Source organism: Lutjanus erythropterus, chromosome 14 (genome assembly GCF_056507025.1).
Source record: "Lutjanus erythropterus isolate fLutEry1 chromosome 14, fLutEry1.hap2, whole genome shotgun sequence".
Lineage (NCBI taxonomy): Eukaryota > Metazoa > Chordata > Actinopteri > Lutjaniformes > Lutjanidae > Lutjanus > Lutjanus erythropterus.
This window is the reverse complement of record NC_139330.1, coordinates 34,552,362-34,575,596: the sequence shown is the minus strand read 5'-3', so window position 1 is coordinate 34,575,596 and position 23,235 is coordinate 34,552,362. Positions and strand designations below refer to the sequence as shown.

General features: G+C 39.0%; 1 protein-coding gene and 1 long non-coding RNA gene across 5 annotated transcripts in view; both read left to right on the top strand.

The window, feature by feature from the left end:
• Window positions 1-4,767, top strand: part of zswim8 (zinc finger, SWIM-type containing 8) — a 41,634-nt gene extending 36,867 nt beyond the window's left edge. For 2 of the 4 annotated variants that reach the window (XM_084735543.1, XM_084735541.1), the window contains exons 22-26: window positions 2,103-2,280; window positions 2,444-2,614; window positions 2,700-2,819; window positions 3,002-3,180; window positions 3,875-4,767. In XM_084735543.1, the coding sequence (XP_084591669.1) occupies window positions 2,103-2,280; window positions 2,444-2,614; window positions 2,700-2,819; window positions 3,002-3,180; window positions 3,875-4,078 (852 nt within the window). In that variant the 3' untranslated portion in view covers window positions 4,079-4,767. Of the gene's footprint in view, window positions 1-2,102; window positions 2,281-2,440; window positions 2,615-2,699; window positions 2,820-3,001; window positions 3,181-3,874 lie in introns of all 4 variants that reach the window. The other 2 variants (XM_084735540.1, XM_084735542.1) reach the window with 1 other exon arrangement.
• Window positions 4,768-13,306: 8,539 nt separating this feature from the next.
• The window catches only part of LOC146315879 (uncharacterized), a 33,837-nt gene continuing 23,908 nt past the window's right edge, over window positions 13,307-23,235 (top strand). Inside the window, exon 1 of the long non-coding RNA XR_014771857.1 lies at window positions 13,307-13,898. This is a non-coding gene — a long non-coding RNA (uncharacterized LOC146315879). The remainder of the gene's footprint in view (window positions 13,899-23,235) is intronic.

The following is a 23,235-nucleotide window of genomic DNA, read 5'->3' as shown; positions in this document are numbered from 1 at the left end:
TTGATAAGATTTTGAGTTTTTGCAGTGTTCAAAATAAAATTATGATACCTGCTGTATTGGAGCACATTAGGCACCAGTGCTACTTGATGTTTTATCCATCAGTGACTACTGAGCTAAAATTGACAACTACCCATTTAGCTTTATTATGTTTTTATTTTTCACCCTCATCACTCTACAGCACTGTGTTTTTACAGATTAAATAAAGCCTGTATGAAAGGCACGTTAGCCACGCATCGACAGTAGTCATAATTAATAGAAACCTAGTCCTCCGCAGGGCTAACGTTATGTTAGCAAGGTACAGTAACGTTAATCTCATTAATTAGCGCAACGTGTCCAGCTTGAAATGCTCCCACACTTTTGACATTTTCTGCCTTTTCTTTGTGCCTTTCTCTTCGCTTTCGTCGCCTTCTTCCTCGTTACCTCTACATCCATGGTTAAAACCGAACATATCCACCGCCTCTTTCTTCTTCTTTTACGTGCGTGACGTCAGCGCATTGTGCCGCATTAAAAGTAGTCCGGGCGAAATACCATGCTTTGAGCTGGCAAAATTAAACGATTCCTCGAGGCAGAGAAAATTCCTCGATCATTTTTTGTAATAGAGTTACTCGAATTATTCAAGGAATCGTTTCAGCCCTATATGTGACCATCAGTTTCATGCACAAGTGTTTCCTCTGTGTTCATTAAGCAATGGCACACCATCACAGCAAGGACATGACCTCCACTGCAATATGTCTAAATGTAATAATAAAAAAAACATCTAAAATCAAAAATATGATCAAGTGGGGGACCCAGGGACAAACTCCTACCAAATGGGGGTCCATAGGCTAATTTGTGTCAGTTTAGGGGTCCTTGATGTGAAAATGTTTGAGAACCACTGGTATAAAGAACACGCCATCATATGCATGAACTCTGAGTTGAAAAGTTTACCTTTTTTATCTAAACTCAACACAAAGTAAATCACTGCCACCAATCTTTCTGTGTATCACAATATCATGATACAGTGTTTTGACAATCAATACAGCATCACAAAACATATTTTAAGTGTATCAATATTTATATAACACCGCTCACTACTATTGTATATTTTTATTATCAGTTAATCTGCTGATTATTTGATTGATTGATTATGATTAATTCAAAATCCAAAGAAATTCAGTTTAGTGTGACTAAAAAAACAGACCTCACACTGTAAAAGCTGTTACCAGGGAAGGTTTGATTCTGTTCCTTTAAAAATGACTTAAATTATTATTTTAAGAAATTTCTCATTTCCATCCTCCTGTATATTTTTGCACATTGTCAAACCATAGAATTCTTGCACGATTAATCCATCAACAGAAACATTTCATTAACTTGCAATTTAGGTAAACATTTTAAAGAAAGACAGTGGAGGAGAAACATTTTTCATTATTTCATCATTCAAACTAGTGAAGAGAAAATGTCCAAAAGACACATTTAGGTTGTGTTTATTTTAGTTTAGAATGATGTTGTGGAAATGTCTGCAAATTCAGATATACTAATTCAATAATGTCTTATTTGGATATTTAAACATACAAAGTCAGAAAACTTGTAATGAAAAATTATTGTCTTAATCCAAATAATCACCTTGAGAGAGGGGGTTCATAATGATATCTGTTAGTTCAAATGTTTGCTCTGTTCACTGGTTGTGCCCTGCCATCAGCAAAAAGGTCAGCTTCTCTGTTGTGTATTTTTTTCTGGTTTTCTTAGATGTGTGAGAGAAACATATGCAGTGTTCCAAGCAATGAACTGTCTTCTCATCTGAGATGTCTGGAATTGTCTACTTGAATTGGGGAAATAGTCATTTAAATTATTGTCTGACATTTTATATATGGATTAATCAGTGTATTGAGAATGTAAGTGTCAAATTAATCAATAATGAAAATATTTTCCTGTCATTTTTATACCTATGGGGGGTGGCTTTTATTGCAAACAGAGTTATTGTCTTAAGAAATAGATGTCTATCTGCTGCTGGTGTGAAATAATGTTTGTGCCACATAAATACTGTCACATTTAATGGTGGTGTTGTGAGCGCAGGTCACTCTAACTACACACTCTTAACTGTGCATGTGTGTGTGTCTCCTCAGGGAATGCATCCAGCATTCATCGGAGCCCAGTACCCGTTCTCAGTGGCCACTGGCCCCCAGCCTCCTATGGCAGCCACGGCTGTCACCTTCCCCGGTGTCCCGGTACCGTCCATGACTCAGATTGCCGTCCATCCCTACCACACTGAGACCGGGCTGCCCCTGAGCACCACTGTAGCAGGTCTGGACCACAAACTGTGTGTGTGTGTGTGTGTGTGTGTGTGTGTGTGTGTGTGTGTGTGTGTGTGTGTGTGTGTGTGTGTGTGTGTGTGTGTGTGTGTGTGTGTTGCACGTTAGTAAATGTGTGTTTAACAGTGTGATGTTCCTGCCATGTGTTACAGTAGGCAGTGTCCACTCAGGACCCACCATCCAGGCCATACAGGGGGCGTCTCTCCCTTCCTTGTCCTCCCAGCCCGGATCATTGGTCAGCACTCCCTTCCCAGCAGAGGACGAGCAGCACAGCCAGCCAATCAGCCAACAGGGCCTGCACTATTTGCATTCTGCCTACAGAGTTGGTGAGTGTTGTGTGATCATATTTTACTGAACACTGTGTGTATAGTGCAGTAGGTAAAGTGAATGCATGTGATCTCTTATTTTCAGGCATGCTGGCACTGGAGATGCTGGGCAGGAGAGCTCACAACGACCACCCCAACAACTTCTCCAGGAGCCCACCTTACACTGAGGACGTCAAGTGGCTGCTGGGACTTGCTGCAAGACTAGGTGAGCCCACACAGAAATGACCTGACAATAGTGGAGAAATAATTTGGCTCATGCATGATTTTATTTAGTTAACTGCTTCATAGCTTGTTAAAGCGTCTTCCTGAACCGTCACTTCCTCTTTCCCCTCCCTGCATGTCCAATCTGCTTCTCTCTCTCTCTTCTCTGCCTGTCTGTCCTGTCAGGAGTCAACTACGTCTACCAGTTCTGCGTGGGAGCAGCGAAAGGCGTCCTCAGTCCGTTTGTCCTGCAGGAGATCATCATGGAGGCTCTGCAGCGACTGAACCCCGCCCACATCCACGCCCACCTCCGAACGCCTGCGTTCCACCAGCTCGTCCAGCGCTGCCAACAGGCCTACCTGCAGGTACGACACGTCTGCGTCCACACTGCAGCCAGAGCTGGAGGGGGGTTTATCACTTTATTGCAAAGCCAATCTGGATAATTGTGGTTGTTAGTGCATTATGAAGCTCATTATAGAACTCTGTCTCTTATCAGATTTGTTCTTGTGGAACCTCAGACTAGGTTGTCTGCTCCATGACATAAAATTATACATAAATTATACATAGGTGGTTCAGTTGGTGGTGATCAGTTGATTGTAACACATTTTAATTCTGTGGTTAGTGAAATCTGCAATAAATGATTTGCAGCTCTTCCTTCAGGTTTGACCACTAACAAGGCGACCTGTGGGTCTTTAGGGATGTCCTTGTGAAACGCCTCTTTAAACTCTCGATAAACCTCCTCCCAGAATTGTTTTAATTTAGAACATGACCAGAAAATGTGGAGATGATTACCTATATGTGCTTCACAATTTATCCAGCATTTATTAGTATGTGTTGGTTCCATCTTTGTGCTAATCTGTGGTGCTCCAAAAATCTGACAATTACTTTTTTTATTCTCTCCAATTATTAGCACTAGTTAGCACGAGGGCTTTGGAGCACATTGCTTTCCAGTCTGAGTATTCTTGATATTTGAATACAATTTTGGGAAAGAGGGCTTCTCTAACTTTTGCATATTTGTCAGCAAGAAATCTGTCTCTGTTTGAACCTCTCTCTCTGCAGTACATCCACCACCGGCTCATTCACCTGACCCCGGCCGACTACGACGACTTCGTCAACATCATCCGCAGCGCTCGAGGTGCTTTCTGCCTGACGCCCGTGGGGATGATGCAGTTCAACGACGTGCTGCAGAACCTGAAGAGAGGCAAACAGACCAAGGAGCTGTGGCAGCGCATCTCCCTGGAGATGGCCACCTTCTCCCCCTGAGCGGGCTGCTCGGAGGGGGAGCGTGCCGGCCCCAGGGCCGGGACTCGACGAGTCCCACCCAGCGCCGACTCAGCCTCCAGCATAGCTACTGCCATCGCACTGAGCTGGCCACATCCATGCTGTCTGGTTCTGACAGGGACGACGCTCCCTGCTACATGGACACACAAACAAACAGCACACAGGCAGTACAATCAGCTCCCAAACCCCCCCACCCACAGAGACCTCCTTCTGTTTTTTTTTGTGTGTGTTCGTCCACCCGGAGCTGAGAGGAGACGCCTCCTCTGCTCTGACAGACTCCTCACTCTGGTTTTACCATGCTTCATGTTTGTGTAACTGTGGAATTAAAGTGTACTCTTTCCTTTCTTCATCTAACTCATCTCTTCCATGTCCCCCAACCTGAAGACATTGACGGGGATCTCTCACCCTCCATCCTCACCTCATTTCCAGTGTTTTGTAGTTTTTGTTTTGTTTCATTTCGAATGAATCAAACCACTGAGCGTGGTTCATTTTCATGCTGCAACATTCCTGTCCACAGTGGTAGGTGCTGTGACTTGTCACTATGGATCTGAATCTTTGCAGAGCGGGAGGAAAGGAAGATTTGCAAGGAAAAAAAAAAGGTTTAATATGAGAAATTATATTGTGAGTACGGGTGAGGATTTTTCAGTATTTTGTTTAATCTTTTTTTGATACTTTGTATAGAATATGACATGTATGCAGAGAGGAACGGGAAGAGAATGAGAGAATGTTTAAAGGTGCTGTTGTTGTTGTGTGGGATCCATATTTACATTTCAGCCTGCCTGAGGAGTGACATGAACACAGCTCCAGACCAAAACCAGAGGCCACCTAACCACTGCTGGGCCCAGCACTCAGTGTGCAACATCTGGATCAGTCCTCTGTTAGAGCCTGTCATTAAGGCTGGGTATCTTTTTGATTCAGACCTTCTTAATATGCGAGAGCATGTTAGGAACATTATAGGTCAAAGAATGAAAATAAAAAATTTGGAGCCAGGGAGGGCAAAATATTTTGAGAAAACACTCAGAATATAGATTAAAGTCGAAATTTTTGAGAAAATAACTTTTATATTCACAGAGATTAAAGTGGTAAATTCATGAGAAAAAACTCACAAAACCAGATTTACGAGAAAAAGAGTGATATTCTCTGAGATATGTGATACATTTTCAGGGGGGAAAAAACTCTGTCATTCTCTGAGATAAAACTCTGACATTCCCTGACATTAAAATGATAAGAGTTATGAGAAAGAATTTACAAATTTATAAAAAAAAAAAAAAAAAAGGGAAAATTTAAAAAGAATTTAAAGACAAAATGCACAGATTTTCTTGAAATAACTTGAATAGTGTCTGAGATTACAAAATTTTACCTTTGCGAGAAAAAACACAAATTTCCGTTAAAGAATTGAATATTTTATGAGATTTTAAAGTCAAATTTTAAATGCAAAACCGCTTTGGATGATGTGATAACTTTAGTGCGTCTGGAGCTACACGACAATGAACAGATGGAAGGATGCTGCTCGTTCCGTGTAGACACAATTCAAATTGGATTTGTGGAACAGCAGGACACAAAATGACAGATCATCACATAAATCCATCCTCAAGTGTCTTTAAATCTGATTGTAAAGTATAATTTGATCAGGTCAAACTGCAGGCAGCAGCATCTGTGGTGTGATGAGGTTGATCGAAGTGAAACAGTGCGGTTCCTTGACCAAAGAAACTTTTTTTCCTCCCAAATTTCTGACTTTATTATCTCAGAGAACAGTTTTTTTCTCATACGTTGGTTAGATTTTCCTCATAAAGTTACCACCTTTATTTGAGAGAATAACAAAGTGTTTTTTTCTTGTAAGTTTACCACTTATATAGAGTTTTTTTCTTGGAAAATTACTTCCTGCCCCAGCTCCATCTTTTTTTATTTTTATTTTTTTTTTCTCCGTTGAGGTGGTCTCCACAGTCACCTCTGCTGCCACAGTGCACCAGTCTCAATGTGTTTTTCAAAACCTTTTTTGCTAAATATGAATTTGTTTTTCTACAAAAGATAAAAGCCAAATTTACTCTGTAATGCTGTCTTAACACAACTGTGAAAAATCCCACAATAGGATTTACATTAATACACGCACTAATTAGTGTGCACTAATTGAGGTTCTGTACCCAGCCTTTATTTTCAGCACCCTAATCACTGATTGGTTCAGACAAAGATGCTTCCTATTGGAAAATTTTAGGGAAGCAGCTGTGCTCTGCTCTTTATTGGCCGTGGTGAAATTAACCAGATGTGCATTTGCCAAACCAGTTAGCGCTCATCCTTCTACGTCTTTTTTGGCCAAGTTTTCTGTAAATATACGGTTTGAAAACACTGCTGACAAACGTACTGTAAGTCTGATCTCTGTGAAGCTTGTCCAAGTCCTGCAGTGTCTTCTTCGCCTCATTCTGATGCACCAAACAGGAAGTTTGGAGCCTACCGCCCCTTGTGTTCGGTGTTGTTGTTTTGTCTCGAATAGATCACGAGGGGCGCTAATGAAACCGCTGCAGCCACATTCAGAAACAGTCTTGAACAAGCCATTCACAGCTGAGATTTCTGCTTTATCTGAAGTGTTTTCAACGGTATGTTTTAGTTTTAGAAGTGAAAAGATGGTTGAGAATTAAAAAGGTTTGGTAAATGCATGTTTTCAACAGGAGGCATGTCACACAGTGGATAAGACGGTCCCACACAGGGCCAAGACAGCGGCTGCGTCTCATTTTCGGCCATCCTCTTCTAAGATCACACTTGTGTTTGAATTTGGAGGCTCCTCAAGGTTTTTAGTATCCCAGGATTCATTTTGTGTCACTCACTCATCTCTGTGAGGCTGTGATTTTTCATCGTCTCCTCTGTAGACTGTCTCACGCCTTCATAAACACAGTGGCCCCTGAAATGAGACCCAGCCGTGGCCTGGCTTCACTGAGCTGTGTAATGCGCACGAGTCCAAACTCTGACCCTGAAGGACGTGTCAGACATCCGACTCGAGTGCGTCCGAGTGGCCCCTCTCTTCAGTGTGGTTAGCTCATAGACCATGGTGCTGTTACTTTGAGACATGTTGACGTTCCATCTCCGTCTAGGCAGCTGCTGTGGTTCTGAACCTTGCTCTCTGATTGGCTCTGGACCTCACAGGTGAAGGTGACTTAGTAGAAAATGTACTGTGATATTTTTGTATTCCTCAAAAAGTGTAGCTTGATTGAAAAGTTCTATATGTGCTGATTGCAAAAGGTTCTAATTTAGAGTGAAAAGAATAAAAAAAAAAGATAAAAAGCAATACTAAAAGTGTAGAGTTTACTTAATAAAGATAATTCAAAACACTTAACGGGCTGAGAGTGATGATGTGGGCTTCACTGGGACTCATTCATTTTTCCAAGAGGTCAAAGCTGTGCTGTCAGCAGTGGCCACAAGAGGGAGCAGCAGGATCATTTATCAGATCAGGCTAGACCAGTGTTTCTCAACCCTGCTCCTCAGGGACCACTGTCCTGCATGTTTTAGATGTTTCCCTGCTCCAACACACCTGATTCAAATGATCAGGTTGTTATCAGGCTTCTGCAGAGGCTTGATGATGAGCTGATCATGTGAATCCAGTGTGTTTGAGCAGGGAAACATGTAAAACATGCAGGACAGTGGGCCTTGAGGACCAGGGTTGGGGAACACAGACCTACAGTATATCAGATATTTAGTTTCCCACATTTGTATTCATTCTAAAGAAAAACAGAGGTGGCACACACTTTCTGTATTCAAGTAGAAGTACTGATACTACTTCTGTACTGCAGTAAAAGTGAAAAAGTACAGCCTCTGAAAAGTATGAAAATAAAGTTTCTGTGTGACTGTTTCTGTGCAAAGCTAACTGAAGCTCACTTTTTCTCCACTGCTGTGTTTTATTCTTCCATCTTTTATATTATTTTTGTCTTGTAGCATCTTGCGACACTGTTTTCGTATCATTCTGTCATGTCCCATCATTTTCAACCTGTAATGTGTTGTGATGTTGTTTTCATCCTGTTACGTCTTTTACATCATTTTCATCTTGTCACCTTGTTTTCATCTTCATCTTGTTGCATCTTTTACATCTTTTTTGTCTTATTTATTGTTACTTTGTTTTCATCTTGTTACATCTTTTACGTGTTTTTTTTGTCTTGTTACCTCAGTGGTTCCCAAACTTGGGGAAGGGCCCCCCTAGGGGGACACAGAACCACTGCAGGGGGGACATAAAGAATGAAACGTGAATATGATCTATGTAGGGGAAATAAACATATACGAGTTTGGTCTCTAAATTATTAATTATTTCACTAAAATTAAATGTTTGAATCCCTTTTATTAGTTCTATCCCCAGTTACTGTTAATAACTGATAAAAAAAAAAAAAAAAGTGTACGGTGTTGGGGTGCAAACTTTTTTAGGTTTCTGAAAGGGAGGCGTGTTAGAAAAAGTTTGGAAACCACTGTTCCCTCTTTTACTTTGTTTTCATCTTGTTATACCTTTTACGTCATTTTCACATCAATACATCTCCTTATGGTCATTATGTTGTTTTCATCCTGTAATGTCATTTTATTCTTGTCAGGTCTGTCTTGCTTGTATGGACACAGCAAGAAATCATCTTGTCTCTGTTATTGTTCCATCCGTTTAGGTTGAAATCAGTCTTGAGGTTGGGAAAGTGATGTGCACTGCAAAATAATCAATAATTCCTTTCATATACATCAAAATTAAAATAACAAGCCTGCTTTGAAAATATCAGGAGTAGAAAGCACAGATATTTGTGTTCAAGTGTAGGGAATAAAGTTGTCAGAAAAATAAATACTCAAGTAAAGATACCTGAAAAATCTACTTACGTACAGTAACAAAGTATTTATACTTAGTTACTTCCCATATCTGGTAAAAAAAAAAATTTCATTGTTGTTGAAGAAGTTTTGAATAAAAAAAGAGTAGTAAACAAAGAAACAAATCATTATATAAGGGAATCTATATGTCATACTGATACACAAACTTGCTAAACACAAGAAAAAGATGAAGTTTTTACCAACCATAACAGTGGTTACTACAGAACTTTTAGTAGTCGGGTTGCAGAAGGAATGAAGCATTTAGAAAAACAGTTTGCTCTACAAGCAGTTAAAACATTGATGCTCTGATAGCAACAGAGAATCTTCACCTGCAAGAACATGTTCAGAAAAATCCCAAATACTTGCAGCTTTCTGGAGAATTTGGTGGTTGCAAAAAGAATAGGACTCTGCTGATCTAACAACAGCTTTATAACAATAATAATGCAATTCAGGTTGTTTCTTTCTTACAGAGAGGCTGTGAAACCAACAGATAAAAGAAAAACTCAGGAGACTCCCAATAAAAGATTGATAAAAACAACAAAGGATGAGTGGACTGACAGAAAAAGAATTTAGTTTGCAGAAAGGCAGAATTCTCTATTTCCCCAGCTTCACAACAGCCTCGGTGTTCACATGAAATTTTGTGTGATTATCAAAATCAGTACCCAGATATTTGTGTGATGTAACTATTTCCACACTTTCATCACATATGACTGCATCTTTGTTACGTTTTTGTCACATCAAGAGATAAAATCAGTCAGAACATTCCTGTGGTCCTGCTGCTTCCACCAGTGAGCATTATTAGTATTTTACAAATCAAATAGTTGGTTTGCACAAGTGCACTAAAAATGTGATGCGTGAACAAAGCCAGAGGCCTCTGCACATCCTGTCTCTCACAGGCCTGCTCATCTTCATCTGACTTCCTTTGTTTCTTTGACAGCTCCTCGCAGATTTGATGCAGCTGTAGAAATTCAGCATCGTGGAATCAACAGCAACCACATCAAACTGAAACAGTCACCCAGACAGGAAGAACACAACCATGATCCTCTCTGTGAGGAGTCTGCATGTTCTTGGCTGGTATTTGTGTCCGGCTGTCATGATTCATGCACAATAATGCTGCTGTACTGTGATAATGATATATGTTCTATAAATAGTCCCTTTGAGAGGACAAAGTGTTCCGATTAGCCAGAAGAAGCTGTGTTTGGAGTTTATCTTAAATTAAAAAGGTCCAGACAGATTTAATGGACCACAGTGTTCATGAGGATCAGTGTGTAAAACACACACATCTGTTTTGTCTACAATAACACAACAGTCAGACACAACAAACAAAGGTTATGATTTCAGTTTGGTACAGTTTAGTTGTTTTTGTTAGAGAGAGAACCTTGTCTATAAATTTTGTACTGGATGAAATTTTATTCTTTAAGGATTTTTTATATATGAAATACATGTAATTTATGAAAAGTTTCGGTCTGTTTTTATTTGATTTAATTTTTAAATTCTAAACTTGCTCTGTGCCAGAAAACATCCTTGTCCCAGGCAAGAATTCACAACTTCAAACAATTTAACAATGTGTTAAAACCCTTCAAAATCTAAAACTACCTACTGATAACATAGGGGTAAAGATGTGCTAGTATAATCATTTTTTAAATATATATTTTTTAGGAAAATGAAGGCCCTCTAAAGTTGTCCCAGATTTCTGTGGACTCCCTCAGAAGCATTAGTAAACTTCCTATTTTTGACACATTCTATCAGATGTGTCTGAACCATAACATGTCGACTCTGTAGCTCTTCTAAATCAAAGTTAAATAAGAATTATTTTTTTAAAATATGTATTTTCATTAGCATTAAGAGAACTCTGAGACACTTTAAAAAATAAAATAGCGGCTCATTATTACTCTGCTGTGAAATGAAAAACAGGAACATTTTGTCGAGTCTGTAAGACGTCAACTCTGTCAGGTTTTCCATCTGATGGAGCTGACGTCTACATTTAATAAAAGATTTAATCACCAGGAGGTTGGCCCGTTACAAGGTTTAATAGCCAAGAGTTTGATCTTTTAAAATATATTTTACAGCATAATTGAAGAGTAAAAATCAAAACCCCCTTGTGTAGATGTGCAGGTATATGTGTATGTGGTCTGTTATTGTAGCAGAACTATTCATACATGTGAACAGACTTGTCAGACTGATGAACAGTCTCTCTGACTTTCACAGCTGATAAAAGTCACTTCTTCTTCTTCTTGTGATTCTAACAAGTTAAAATCTGTCCCCTTCCAGCCCAGCCTGTCACTCCGCCTCTGACTGACTGAGATTTTCCATAATCTCCCCCTCTGAACTGTCTGGTATGAAGACTGACACCTGCAACCTCCACATTAGTCAAAGTTTGTCTTCCTGCTGTCTGTCCATTCATCCACCCCCCCCTGTAATCAGCTCCTCCCTGTCTACTGGCCTCCCGCCCTCAAACTCAAAGTTCAGAATTCTCCTGACCCACCAGCTCTCCCCTACACAACACCAGCGTGACACCAGAGGACGTTGCCCCCACGCCTCTGCTGCTGCACCCCAAACCCTTCTCCAGTCCCACCCTTACCCACCCCCCCCCACCCCCCACCCCCCAGCCAGGTGGACAGGGAGCTCTGCAGACTCAGAAGAAACAAAGCCAGACAACATCAGTCCCTGGGTTTGCTGCACAGAGGATGTCGCTTGAGCTGAGTTAAGTTTAGGTTAGTTTCAGCGTAAGATCTTTAAATCAGTTCATATAGTAATCGAGAACAGGACCAACCACACAGGCAGACACACAAATGGACAAGCAAAACAAAACAAAAACACAAAATGTTGGGAACTCAAATATACAGATATCAGCTTGTCTAAAAGTTTCAGGTTTCGTCTGATGTTGAAGATGCTTTAAAATCTTGAAACTGCTTTAAACTGACAGGTTAACAGAGAATTCCAGAGGATTGTTCTTTTGATTGAGAGTGCTGTTTAATTCAATTGATATTTTCCCTAATAAGGAAGATTATAATATTAAATTTAATAAAAGAAGTGAGAATATTGGGGGAATGGTATCACTGAAAAAATAAAGGTGTTTCCACATTAGATACGGTTGCTTCACACCATGCCTGAGTACAATTCCTCAGTCCTCCACCAATCAGCTTTTACATTAATAATGCTGTTCTGCACCCGAGTACAATTGCATCATCATCCACACAACATTTTTTATGTTGTTGCTGTGGTGTAGAAAAGCCAGCCAATCACAAGATCCCAACAGCAGTCCACTTCTTTGTTTAGGTACAGTTAGTCTTCAGACCTGAGGTGAACCATACTCGAGATCATCTTTTCAAGTGGACCTGGTCACACGGTACACACTGTTCACACTAATCAAACACATGAACTCACAGTACTTCAAGTAAAAGCACACCTCAAAGCAGTCTCATTACTGCTGTGGTATCTAGCAATGTTACTGAAGTTTTGTTTTTTTTTTTTTGGGGGGGGGGGGGTATATGATTCAATTCCGTTAGATGTTAGACATATGCATTCAAAGCAAAAGCCTCTTTTTTTTTTAATAGAAAATAAGGCAACTAGGTAACTAGTTTTACATTATAGATTTGACTTGAGTTGAAAGTATATTTTCTCAAATACACTGATCAGATGATGAGCCAAAAAGAGTCTTTAATCAATCTTTAATGAAATGGTGCAAGATAGACATATTTACAGAAAAACACAATAAGATTATGTAAAGATAATACACTGAAAAAAAAAAATCAAGGCAACTTACTGCAACAGATTTTTCAGTTTTGAGATAATTTACTTTTCTTCTTTAGATAAACTTGAATATTTCAGTGTATTTCAAAAACAGTCTGCCTGAAAATTAAATGGTTTTAAGTGAAAATATCCAAATATTAAGGATTATTCACTTTCATTTCCATGAGTTTACTCAATAATTTTTGATATACATTTTGATGGGCTTCTAAAACTCAAAAATTCAAGTTTATCTATAAGAGAAAAGTAAATTACCTCAACAAAAGAATAGTAGTTGGTAAAACTTTTTCAAACCTTTAGAGTCTGAGCTGGGCTCACAACTCAAAAATCCATTTCAGTCAGTTGCCCTGAAGTTCTGCATTTTCTCAACATTTCTATTTTTTCAGTTCTTTTTACACTTATATAAACATTTAAAATCCGCATGTTTTATCATAATAAATGTATGATAATGGTATAATGTAATGATCATGATATACTATATGATATGACATAATATATAATAATCAAACGTTCTGTCAGTATCTAATATTGTTCAAAACATATATTAAAAACATAAAACACAAAAAATCTGTTCAGTGATGAACTGTTACGCTAGCACAAACATTTACACAATACGCTTTTTAAAGGTAATTTAAATTTAATTTAGATTTAGTGAAATATGTTCGTTTCTTATAAAAAAAAATCAGCTATGTATCGATCATTTTAGTTGCTCTAATATACATAGTTCACAGCTACCAATGTGTTTTAATAAATTGATGTAAGACTGATAAATAGTCTACAACTGTTCATGTCAAATCATTTTTTGTGCTCACAGATCATTCAATGATATGTAACTTTTTTTGCACTGCACATCTGTAAAAGACTTTAAAATACACACGCGAGGTTTGAAGAGACTTCACTGTGGCTTCAGGGGTTATCCATCAGTAATATGAGGTAAGAAAAGAAATATGTCAACACTACCACTTATATTCCTTCAGTATCTCTGGGGTAGCAGAGAAAACCGTGTCTGTGTTTGGACTCTGGTCTGTGAAAACAAACATTAGATAAATAATTTGGGGGGTTAAATTTTAAACCCTCCCCCGGTATGCCAGGTTTGGTTGAGTCCAGGGTTCCACCAGATCCAAGATGGCGGACTGAGCAGCTCTGTGCAGAAGTTCACTTTTAACTCTAAACCCTGAAGCTTGTTATCCTCCCGTTTTCTTGTTGGATCGCTGTTTGCTGAGAACGAAAGCTGGTAAGTGTGAAACCACTGACGGGTTTTAGATTTAGTGACAGTGTCTGGGAGTTGAAGCCCGTTTTCTCTGCGGACTTCTGTGAGGAGCTGTCGGAGCGTCAGCAGCTAGCTGGACGTTATGCCAGCTCCCTGTTATCCCAGTGCTTACGGAGGCTGGGGTTTGTACTGGGAGCCTTTCTTACTGGTTGGCAAACATACGGACATGCCAGCGCTATAAAGGTAATGGAACACGAAGAGAAGAAGGTTCGGGTCAAAGCAGGTTAAGAGTATCTCACTGAAAGCTGGCGTTAGCCATGCTAACATTAGCCTCAGTCTGGTCAGACTGTTGCTTTACAGAGCTAGCTAGCTGTTAGCATGCTAGCTGGAATCCACGACGAGCTGCTGCTGTAGAAATAAAGTTTTGCCATCATTGTGTCATGTTACTTTTCACATCTTCTTCTTCTTAGTCTAATGACACTTTTGTAAGATGACACTGATTCGCATGTACTTTCAGTATGCATAACTGTGTCATTTATTGTGGAGCACCATATTTTCATTAATCCGAGTTAGTGTTTTGGTAGATGGGGAGCTGTGTCACAGCTGCCGGGCTCCAGGTTTGATGTTTTGGTAACTGGCTGCCTGCCACAGTCAGAGCTCAGCTACCTGCTCTACGCAGCCAGCAGCAGCAGCAGCAGCAATGCTGATCTTCAGCACTAAAGGTTTCCTACGTATTGTTTGAGACTGTAAGGATGGAGCTCGACCTTGTTTGATTGTCAGTCTGCGGTTTACCACAGTGTGTTTTCTTATCGGTGCACTATCCAACCAATGCATAGAGCCAACTATGGATGTTGTGAAAGTGTGGATTATATAGTGATCTATTGTGAAATAACTGAAAGTGACTTGTTGAAAAAGGCTTGGAAAAGTTGCAGTTTACATTATTGATGCAAGAAAAATCATTTTCTTCTCCTATAATGAATATTAGGGTTGGACAATTAATCATAACATTATTTAAATCGTAATATGACCAAATTTTATAACCAAATAATTTTTGTTAGAGTTGTTTTGCTATAGAGAAGGGCTGTACCTAACAATTATTTTCATTATCAATTAATCTGTCGATTTTTTTTTTTTGATTAATTGATTATTGATCAGTAAGTGGTTTGTTCCTTAATATGTCAAAAATATGTTGAAAAATGTTGATCACTGTTGTCCAAAGCCCAATCTGATATCCTCAAACGTCTTTTGCCCAAAATACAAATGTATTCAGTTAACTGTCATAACTGGTCAGAAACCAGAAAATATTCACATTTGAGAAGCTGACATCAGAGAATGTGGACATTTTTTATTAAAAAAAGACTCAAAACAAATTAATCAATTGTCAAAATAGCTGGTGATTAATTTGATAATTGACAGACAGAGATGTCCCAGCCTACAAATCATATTCAGACTTATGTGAACATGGGTCTTCATCATTATTTTTTTTCATTGAAAATAACAGGCAAAAATTGCCATTCTCTTTAAAATTGTGACTCATATCAGAAAACAATGGCAGTACAATTTTATTTGCATATTGTTCAGACCTGGTCAATATTCCAATTAAATCACATTAATTAATGACGTCATAGGTTTGTAAGTGCTTTTCATCAATAAACACGTCACAGAAGACTGTGTGAAACACCATGAATTAGAAAAATCCTTTTAGTTACATGCAGCATTCACACTCAACATAGGAACATTTGACCTATCAGATGGAGCCCTCGATACATGGGCCATGCATTCACACCAATCAGAAGAAGTCCCAGTGAGCTGTCAGCCACCCTCTGATTAGTTAGTGGTAATTTGGTGGTGACTACGTGGTAAGCTCACACAGCAGTTCAGGAAGGAGACAAGAGCAAGGAAGATGTGCCTGACAAAGACCTGTAATGAAAAAGGACAGCACCTCTGCTGTGGAATTAGTTTGGATTCAGGAGAGCTTAAATTTATTGCAAGTCATATCATCATCACAATTTTGTAACAGTGTTATTGCACATCGCAGATTATCCTCATATTGTGCAGGCCTAGTGGTGGGGATGTGTGCAATTAAGCAACTATACAATTAAAGGTCGCCACCCTTACTAGATGGCACCAGAAATATTAGTGGGTTAAACATTTATCAATATTTTAGCAGCCAATCTCACTCAATGCAAATGCCCCAATGGTCCAACCAACCCCCTTTTTGTTGTTATCAGCACAGTGGGACAGATGACAACTTGTAAAACCAGTGCAGTTTGTCAGTTAGCCACACTGTGTGTCAGGCTGTCAGCTCCGGGTAAAAAAATGTGTAACTCACAGACACTGTGATCATTTTGGTTCTGATAAGTTGAAGCATTTGGTGAGTTGTTGTCATGTTTTGTAGGTTGATGTGCAAAGTTCATACTGCATGGAGCAAAGTTTCACACATTTCAGCAGCATTTAAAATATGATTTGGTGATTGCAGAACGTGATGAACAGCTTCAAATGGCTCTTAATACACAGTATTTTTGGACAGTGTTTAACATTAGCCATTGATAAATTTTAAATGCTTTCTGAGTGTTTTCCTACTGTTAGACTAGTTGACAAGTCTAAATTAAAATTTGCATTTAGTCATCAGGGAAATAAGTCACCTGGAACATCCTTACCTAATGGTGGGTCATATTTTTTGTGTTGTTTTTCTAACTTTTGATCAGCCGTTACCTAATTTGAATGAGAATTCTTGTAAACACGGTAGCACAAAGATGTCTGCATGGTCGGGGCTGCTGTGACTCAGAGGGAGAGCGGGTCATCCACTAACAGGAAGATCCGTGGTTTGATTACTTTCCTGCAGTCTGCATGTCAAAGTGTCCTCGGGAAGATGCTGAGCCCCAAATTACTCCTGATAGCTGCACCATTCATATGTGAGTCTGTGGATGACTGGGTGAATGTTGACCTGTAATGTAAAGTGCTTTGAGGGATTGGAAGACCAGAATGTCTCTTTATAAATGCAAGCCATTCCTTTTGTGGCAATTTCTTATCCTTTCCAAGGAAGATTCTGTTCATGCTGCAGTCCAAATTGAGCCGAGTGTTGGTCGGGATTGTTTGTTTTTAGCCTTTGCAGCCAGGGTTGAATTCAGGTCGGATGCTGCCAGGCTTTGGTGAGCTGGTGTCTCTATTAGGGATGGAAACTGAATTTGTTGATATTGAGACTTGAAAGTCCTGTAACTTCGCAGGGGAAGAGGAAGAGAAACTTGGAGTCGCACAGTGCGTGAGAAAAACAGAGAGCATGGATTGTTGTGTATATGTATGTAAAGGAAGAAGTGAAATAGAAACTGTGATGGTTGTGTGGCTGTGATGTGATGTAATTGTTATTCTGTAGTAGTGCATGGAACCACAGCAGACTAACAGTGAAACCAGACATCAACTTGACAGCTGTGTGATGAATGGGTTCATTGTTGGTTGAACATGCTTTCAGTTGACCTATGTCATATACAACTCCTGAATGAATGGTATACAAATAATACAGTTGGGAAGCAGTGTACAGTATGCTGACTGTATCATCCACTGGTTTGTTTTCTTGGATTTGGAATTTGCATTTTTCTGATTTTCTCTTTAACCCTTTTGACATGCAAATGTCACCATGAACCAAAAGCTTCTGAAAGCAGATGTGAATCAATTTCTCATCACCTCTGGTTAGAGTCAGTCCCTCAGTCATAATCAGGTGGTAGTCCTGGTGGATTACTTCTAATGTGAACAGCATCATTCTACAGTTTACATTGTGATGTGGAGACAGAATACATTTTATCACAGTGAAAACCTCTCAGACTGTAAAGTGTTTTGATGATTGTTATTAAAATTTGTATTCCAGATTATATTGCATTTCTTTTTATTTTAATGTGGTGCTGTTTTTGGTCTAAATGCCTGGAAAAGGTGTTCCCACATCTGGTATTTTTTTCATACCTCCATACCTTCCTGACATTTCACCAGGGATAACTATATATTATGGTATTTGTGTAAAAAAAACAAATCATTAAAGCTGGTGATAGACGTCATCATAGCATATATGATCTCTTGCCTAGCTTGTAGTGCTTTGTGTCTAATATGCAGTTAGCCTTGTTAGACAGCTCTTAATGGGTTTAAATACTTACAACCCATAGAATAATGAATACACAGGAAATAAGCAGCCTTAGTCCATAGATTCTTGCTAAAAGACCTGATGACACGTGTTGCCATGGATACCAACACATATGTATATGTACACACACACAAACACACACACACACACAGAAGAAGTCAAAATAAAGTTATATGTGGCAATATTTTCATGATTGCCTATCTACTTATATTTAATTAATCAGCAAGGAGACTCACTATAGAGCAGACATTTTAAGGCTATTATTTCTTTCCTGCCTCTAAATAATTATTCTTTTGGCTAAGTTCCCTATTGTAATGAATTAATTTCATTTTATATTTTTATTTTCCATCAATAAAAACCACCTGCAATGTCTGTGTTTCAGATAACTTTATTCACTATAATGATGTTGAAAATCATATCTTTGGGATTCTAAATACCCTGTTTATACCATAATACTGCCAGGGCCTTCTCTTTATGTTCCAAATTTGAAGGGCTCTGGATTTTACTCAACAAAATAGCAGAAAAATGATGTTTTCAGTCTCTCAAATCAGGAGATTTCCAGCATTTCCTTCATTTAGTATCATATTAAACTTTTTATCTTTAGATTTAAAACTGACAAAATGAGACATTTGGACTTCAAAAAACTGGGACAGACATTTTTCACTATTTTCTGATATTTTATAGATATTGCAGCCCTAGATTAAACATGCCAATTAACTTTAGTCTTTGTTATTTGGTAACTGCCAATTCATATAACAATTAGGGATGCACTGATCTACTGTCCAAAGACCAGGACTAGGTGGTTTTCAGTGTGACTGGGAGTACTTTTGGAGAAGATGTAAAACTTATTTCGGGCAAGTGAAAAAAACAAATAAAAAAACCCCATTAACATTGAACCCTGCATAATATTAAAGAAAAGCAAAAACTCTGTGTTCATTGCCCTTGACTTTCTTTGCTGTGGAATACGACTGATCAGTGAATTTCATGCCAGTCTGTCCATTAGTTTTAACCATAGTTGATATGGACCATGTGTCTATGATAGCACTGAGATAGGTCACCAGACTGCTAAGTTTATGACCATCTGGCCAATAGTTATTGAGATATTTTGCTCTTGACCAGAGTCGGCTCATGACAGACTGACATGACCGTCCATAGAACGCCAACCTGAGCAGGGAAAAACAAACACATTTAAATCGGCCAGTGTTGTTGCAGGAAGACTCGGCTATCAGAGCAGGCCTGTGAACTCATGTTGAGGAAAATTTGTCCTGGATTGATAGGTCTACCTAATATAACAATGAACACTCATTTAGATCATCGTCAGTCTGCTTAATGTAATGGCAGACTCTGTTTGACTATGCATTTCTTGAGTAATGTATAATGAATCAGCATGTTTTTTTCATTCGCATAATTGGTTTCCTGGTAGAATTTAAATGAGTGAGTCTCTGAAGTGGCACGTTGAGAATGAGGTGGCTATAAAAAGCTGATTTCCTTTTGTGACAGTCATCTGCATGATAACTGACTTGTTCTGTTCTGCTCTCGAGTGGAGACCCAATTACTGCTGAGCTGTAGGCCGAAGCCCACTTCTGTCCTGAGCGTATCACTGATGTCTGAGATAACACTTGATAATTAAGAGGAAAGCCCTTGGGTGGTTTTCACAGGAGATGGTGTTTGTGGACGAGGGCAAGGCTATTAAAACCCTGCCCACTGGTAAGTGGAACTACTTGAATTCTCTGGTAACACTATTAAGATTTTATGGCTCGTAAACATCCTCATATATATGTGGACTGAAGCCTGCCCGTAACACAAACCACTGACATTGTGTGACTAAAAAGAGACAATATTAAAGTGAATGTAATCTTAGCACTTTACCTTGTCTTGGACACAGCATTTGCACCATGTTCTAACCTCATTATATTGAGCAGAAAATCATGTCCTTTCCAATTTCAACAAACAGGTGTCTGTCCAATGTTTGTTGCTGAGGCTTTCTTTGAATGGGTGTTGATGGATGCACCCATTTTTAGATGTTAGGCTAAGATGGTGGGATATGGAGAAAATCTTCAAACAGTGATCTGTCTCACCCTAAGTGTGTAGGAGATCCTATTGATGCCATTATGAGACTAGCAAAAAAAATGCGAAAGGCCACATCTCGAGCCAGATTTAGGTTTGTCTGTTCTGGGCTACTGCAGAAATATGTGTCCCTCCATAAACAAAGCTGGCCTGGCTTGACTCAGTTTGACTCAGTTTGACTCAGTCCATCAACCCAGCATAGCAGGGGTTTGCATTTCCATTACAACATAGCTACTTGCTTGAAGGTGTCTTTTACTTGAAGATGAGCTCGAGGAGGCTTGAGTCGAGCGTTGGATAAACTGTTCACATACATCTCTGATAAACACACTCTTTCCTTAACTTCTTCACAATAAAGGTCCTGTGTTGTTTCGTTATTTAAATGCTTTTATTTTGAAGCAGCACAAACAGGGAATGTTTGCATTCGAGGGTTTCATCTACAGTAACTAAGGCTTTAAGAAACTTCTTTCTCTCTGCTTTCCTGCACACACAAGCTGAGTATCACGACACTCGCTTGTTTGAGGGGGAGAAAGGAGGCACATCATGGGTTGGCCACGGCCAACGAGACGTCATGGCCACTCGCTTGGAGGGGGGTTGGGCTTGCTGTGACCCCACTCCAGAATAGGTCTATTTTGGGTGCAGCTCAGCGCAGCTTGTCACACTGAAAGTGATTATGGAAATGCAATACGGCACGGTACGGTTTGGCTTGGCACAGCCAAAAGCACCGGTGGAAAAGACCCAGTGGAGGTGCAACAACATTCTTAATTTTAGATGATAAATATAAACTTACTTATTAATATTACATTTCATTTCAGCCATTCTGATATGAAGTCCCTCTAAATTTCACACACTGGACCTTTAAATACTAGTCATGTCCTGAAATCTGGACACAAACACAATGGATCTTTCTATCTCATCAATTAAAATCTAAAACATGTCACTAGCTAAGATAACCATGTAAACATACATGCAACCATTGTGACATGCAGGGAATAATGGAATTATACATGACTTTTCTATTAGATGCATACTTACCAAATCTTTTGCTGTAGTACAGAGCTGCACCATTAATTGCAATTGCAATACATTTGCAATATGGCCAAATCCAAATTGCAGAACCAGAAACCGCTGCATCAAAGTGACAGAGGAAGCACATTTGAAGGCCAAGTACATAGGAACATGTTGTAAAGCTGCTGGTATTAGTCCTGCTGTAAAAAGTAAAGCCCTTTGTGCTGTTGGTTGCTATCTGCTGTATATTTGCCATATATGTTGATATATATTCTGTGTCCACAGTATACTGTTGCCCTTGAGTTTTAAACAAAGTGCAATGGATAGAACACACATGCTTGAGCAAACATGAGCACCTGGATAATATCATGTGAGCAAATACATTAGACCAGCACTAAATCTACCTTTTGTAAAGCTTCTTATGTTGAGTTTTTGTTGAGGCCAGGTGCTGAGTCAGTCTGCTCATTTTGGAGGCCAAAACGGATTTGTAGTTATCTACAACTAAACATTTATCTGGGAGAGGGTTTTTGAATAACTGTTTTCGGGGCTTTAAGATACAGAGCCGGAGTGGATGGAAGCCAAATCTCAGAGACAAAGATTTGCTTTTAAATGTATCCACATCAATTTGGACATGGTCTGAATGTGGTTAAGTGTTTTTGCTAATGGGGTAAATATTGGAACAAAGTTGTCCCCTGAGGACAGATGAACAACTGTCTGTGCAGCTGTGGTGTGCTGGTGTGAGCTGTCAGAGAGAGAAAGAGAATATCCAAGACTTCCTCCCTGTCAGCAGTGGAGTTCATCAGTTTATAATAGATTAACTTTCTGACATTACTGTTCAGTGTTTTTGTTTTTTGAAGTAAAATCAAACTGGTCTATATTACTGAGGCAACGTGCAGACTTTAGCTCCTGTGGTGTAGTCTGACTCTGATGTGCTAACATTATTGTTAGGAGTAGCTGTGGGAGGACTAAGGCTGCAACTAATAATTATTTTCATGGTTGGTTAATCGGTCGATTATTTTCTTGATTAATCAATTTGTAGTTGTTTGCCTATGGTGAAAAATGTTGATCAATGTTTCCTGAATTCTCAAATGTCTTGTTTTTTCCACAACTCAAAGATATTCAGTTTACTGTCAGAGAGGAGTATAGAAACCAGAAAATATTCACATTCATTAATTTTGCTTTAAAAAAATACTCAAAACAATTAATTGATTATCAAAATTAGGGCTGTGCAATTAATCAAAACTTTAGTGAAATCACAATATGGCTCTCTACAATTTTCAAATTGCAGGAGGTGCCATATTTGTTAAAGGCAAAGTGTGCGTCAAAAAACTTCTAAATGAATGAATGTTGTGAGGCATAGAAACCACACCATAGTAATTTTGACATGTTTATCAATCAAAATTAGAATAATGATGCACCACAAACCATATTGCAATTGAAATCAGACCAAATACTTGCAATTGGATATTTTTTCAAATTTGTTCAGCCTTAATCAAACTAGTTGGTTATAAATTTAATAATCAATTACTCAATTAATAGTTGCAGGTCTAGGCGTAATGACAACTTAATATATATGTGCCTAAAAATCACTCTTGCCAAATCTGTATTTTCCTGGGATACTCATTTTTCATCACCCTTTCCTGGTTTCCTCCTGGTTCTCCTATCTTTCTCCCGAATTTTTGACAAATTTTCATACCTTTTTTTTTCCATTTTCATTGCCACAACCAGTTTCTGGCACTGCACAGCGTGTACTGTTTCCACCTGGACAACAATACAACTGCATGTATCACTGAAGAGAGCTCACACCAGTTGTATTTTCCTTAATACTTCCATGATTGTGCCTCATCCTCCTCAGTGAGTGAAAGACAGAGAGAGAAATGCGGAGTACTAAGAGAAAGAAACCTGAAAAGAAATGTGTTAAGTACTTATTTCCTGTGTTGTTGTAATCAGATTTGAGATCTGACTGCGTAAGGCTAAATGCTATGGTTCTGTTATATTTTCCAGCTAATAGGCCAAACTTAAAGGTCATCTGCAGGCGTCTGATTGCCAAAAAGTGTTTTGGTTTCCTACATTCTGGTGACTTTTAAAGAATGAAAATAAGTCTGTGAAACTCCACTCTTTCTGGGGGAGGACCCTCAGACCCCCTGCTATGGTTTCAAA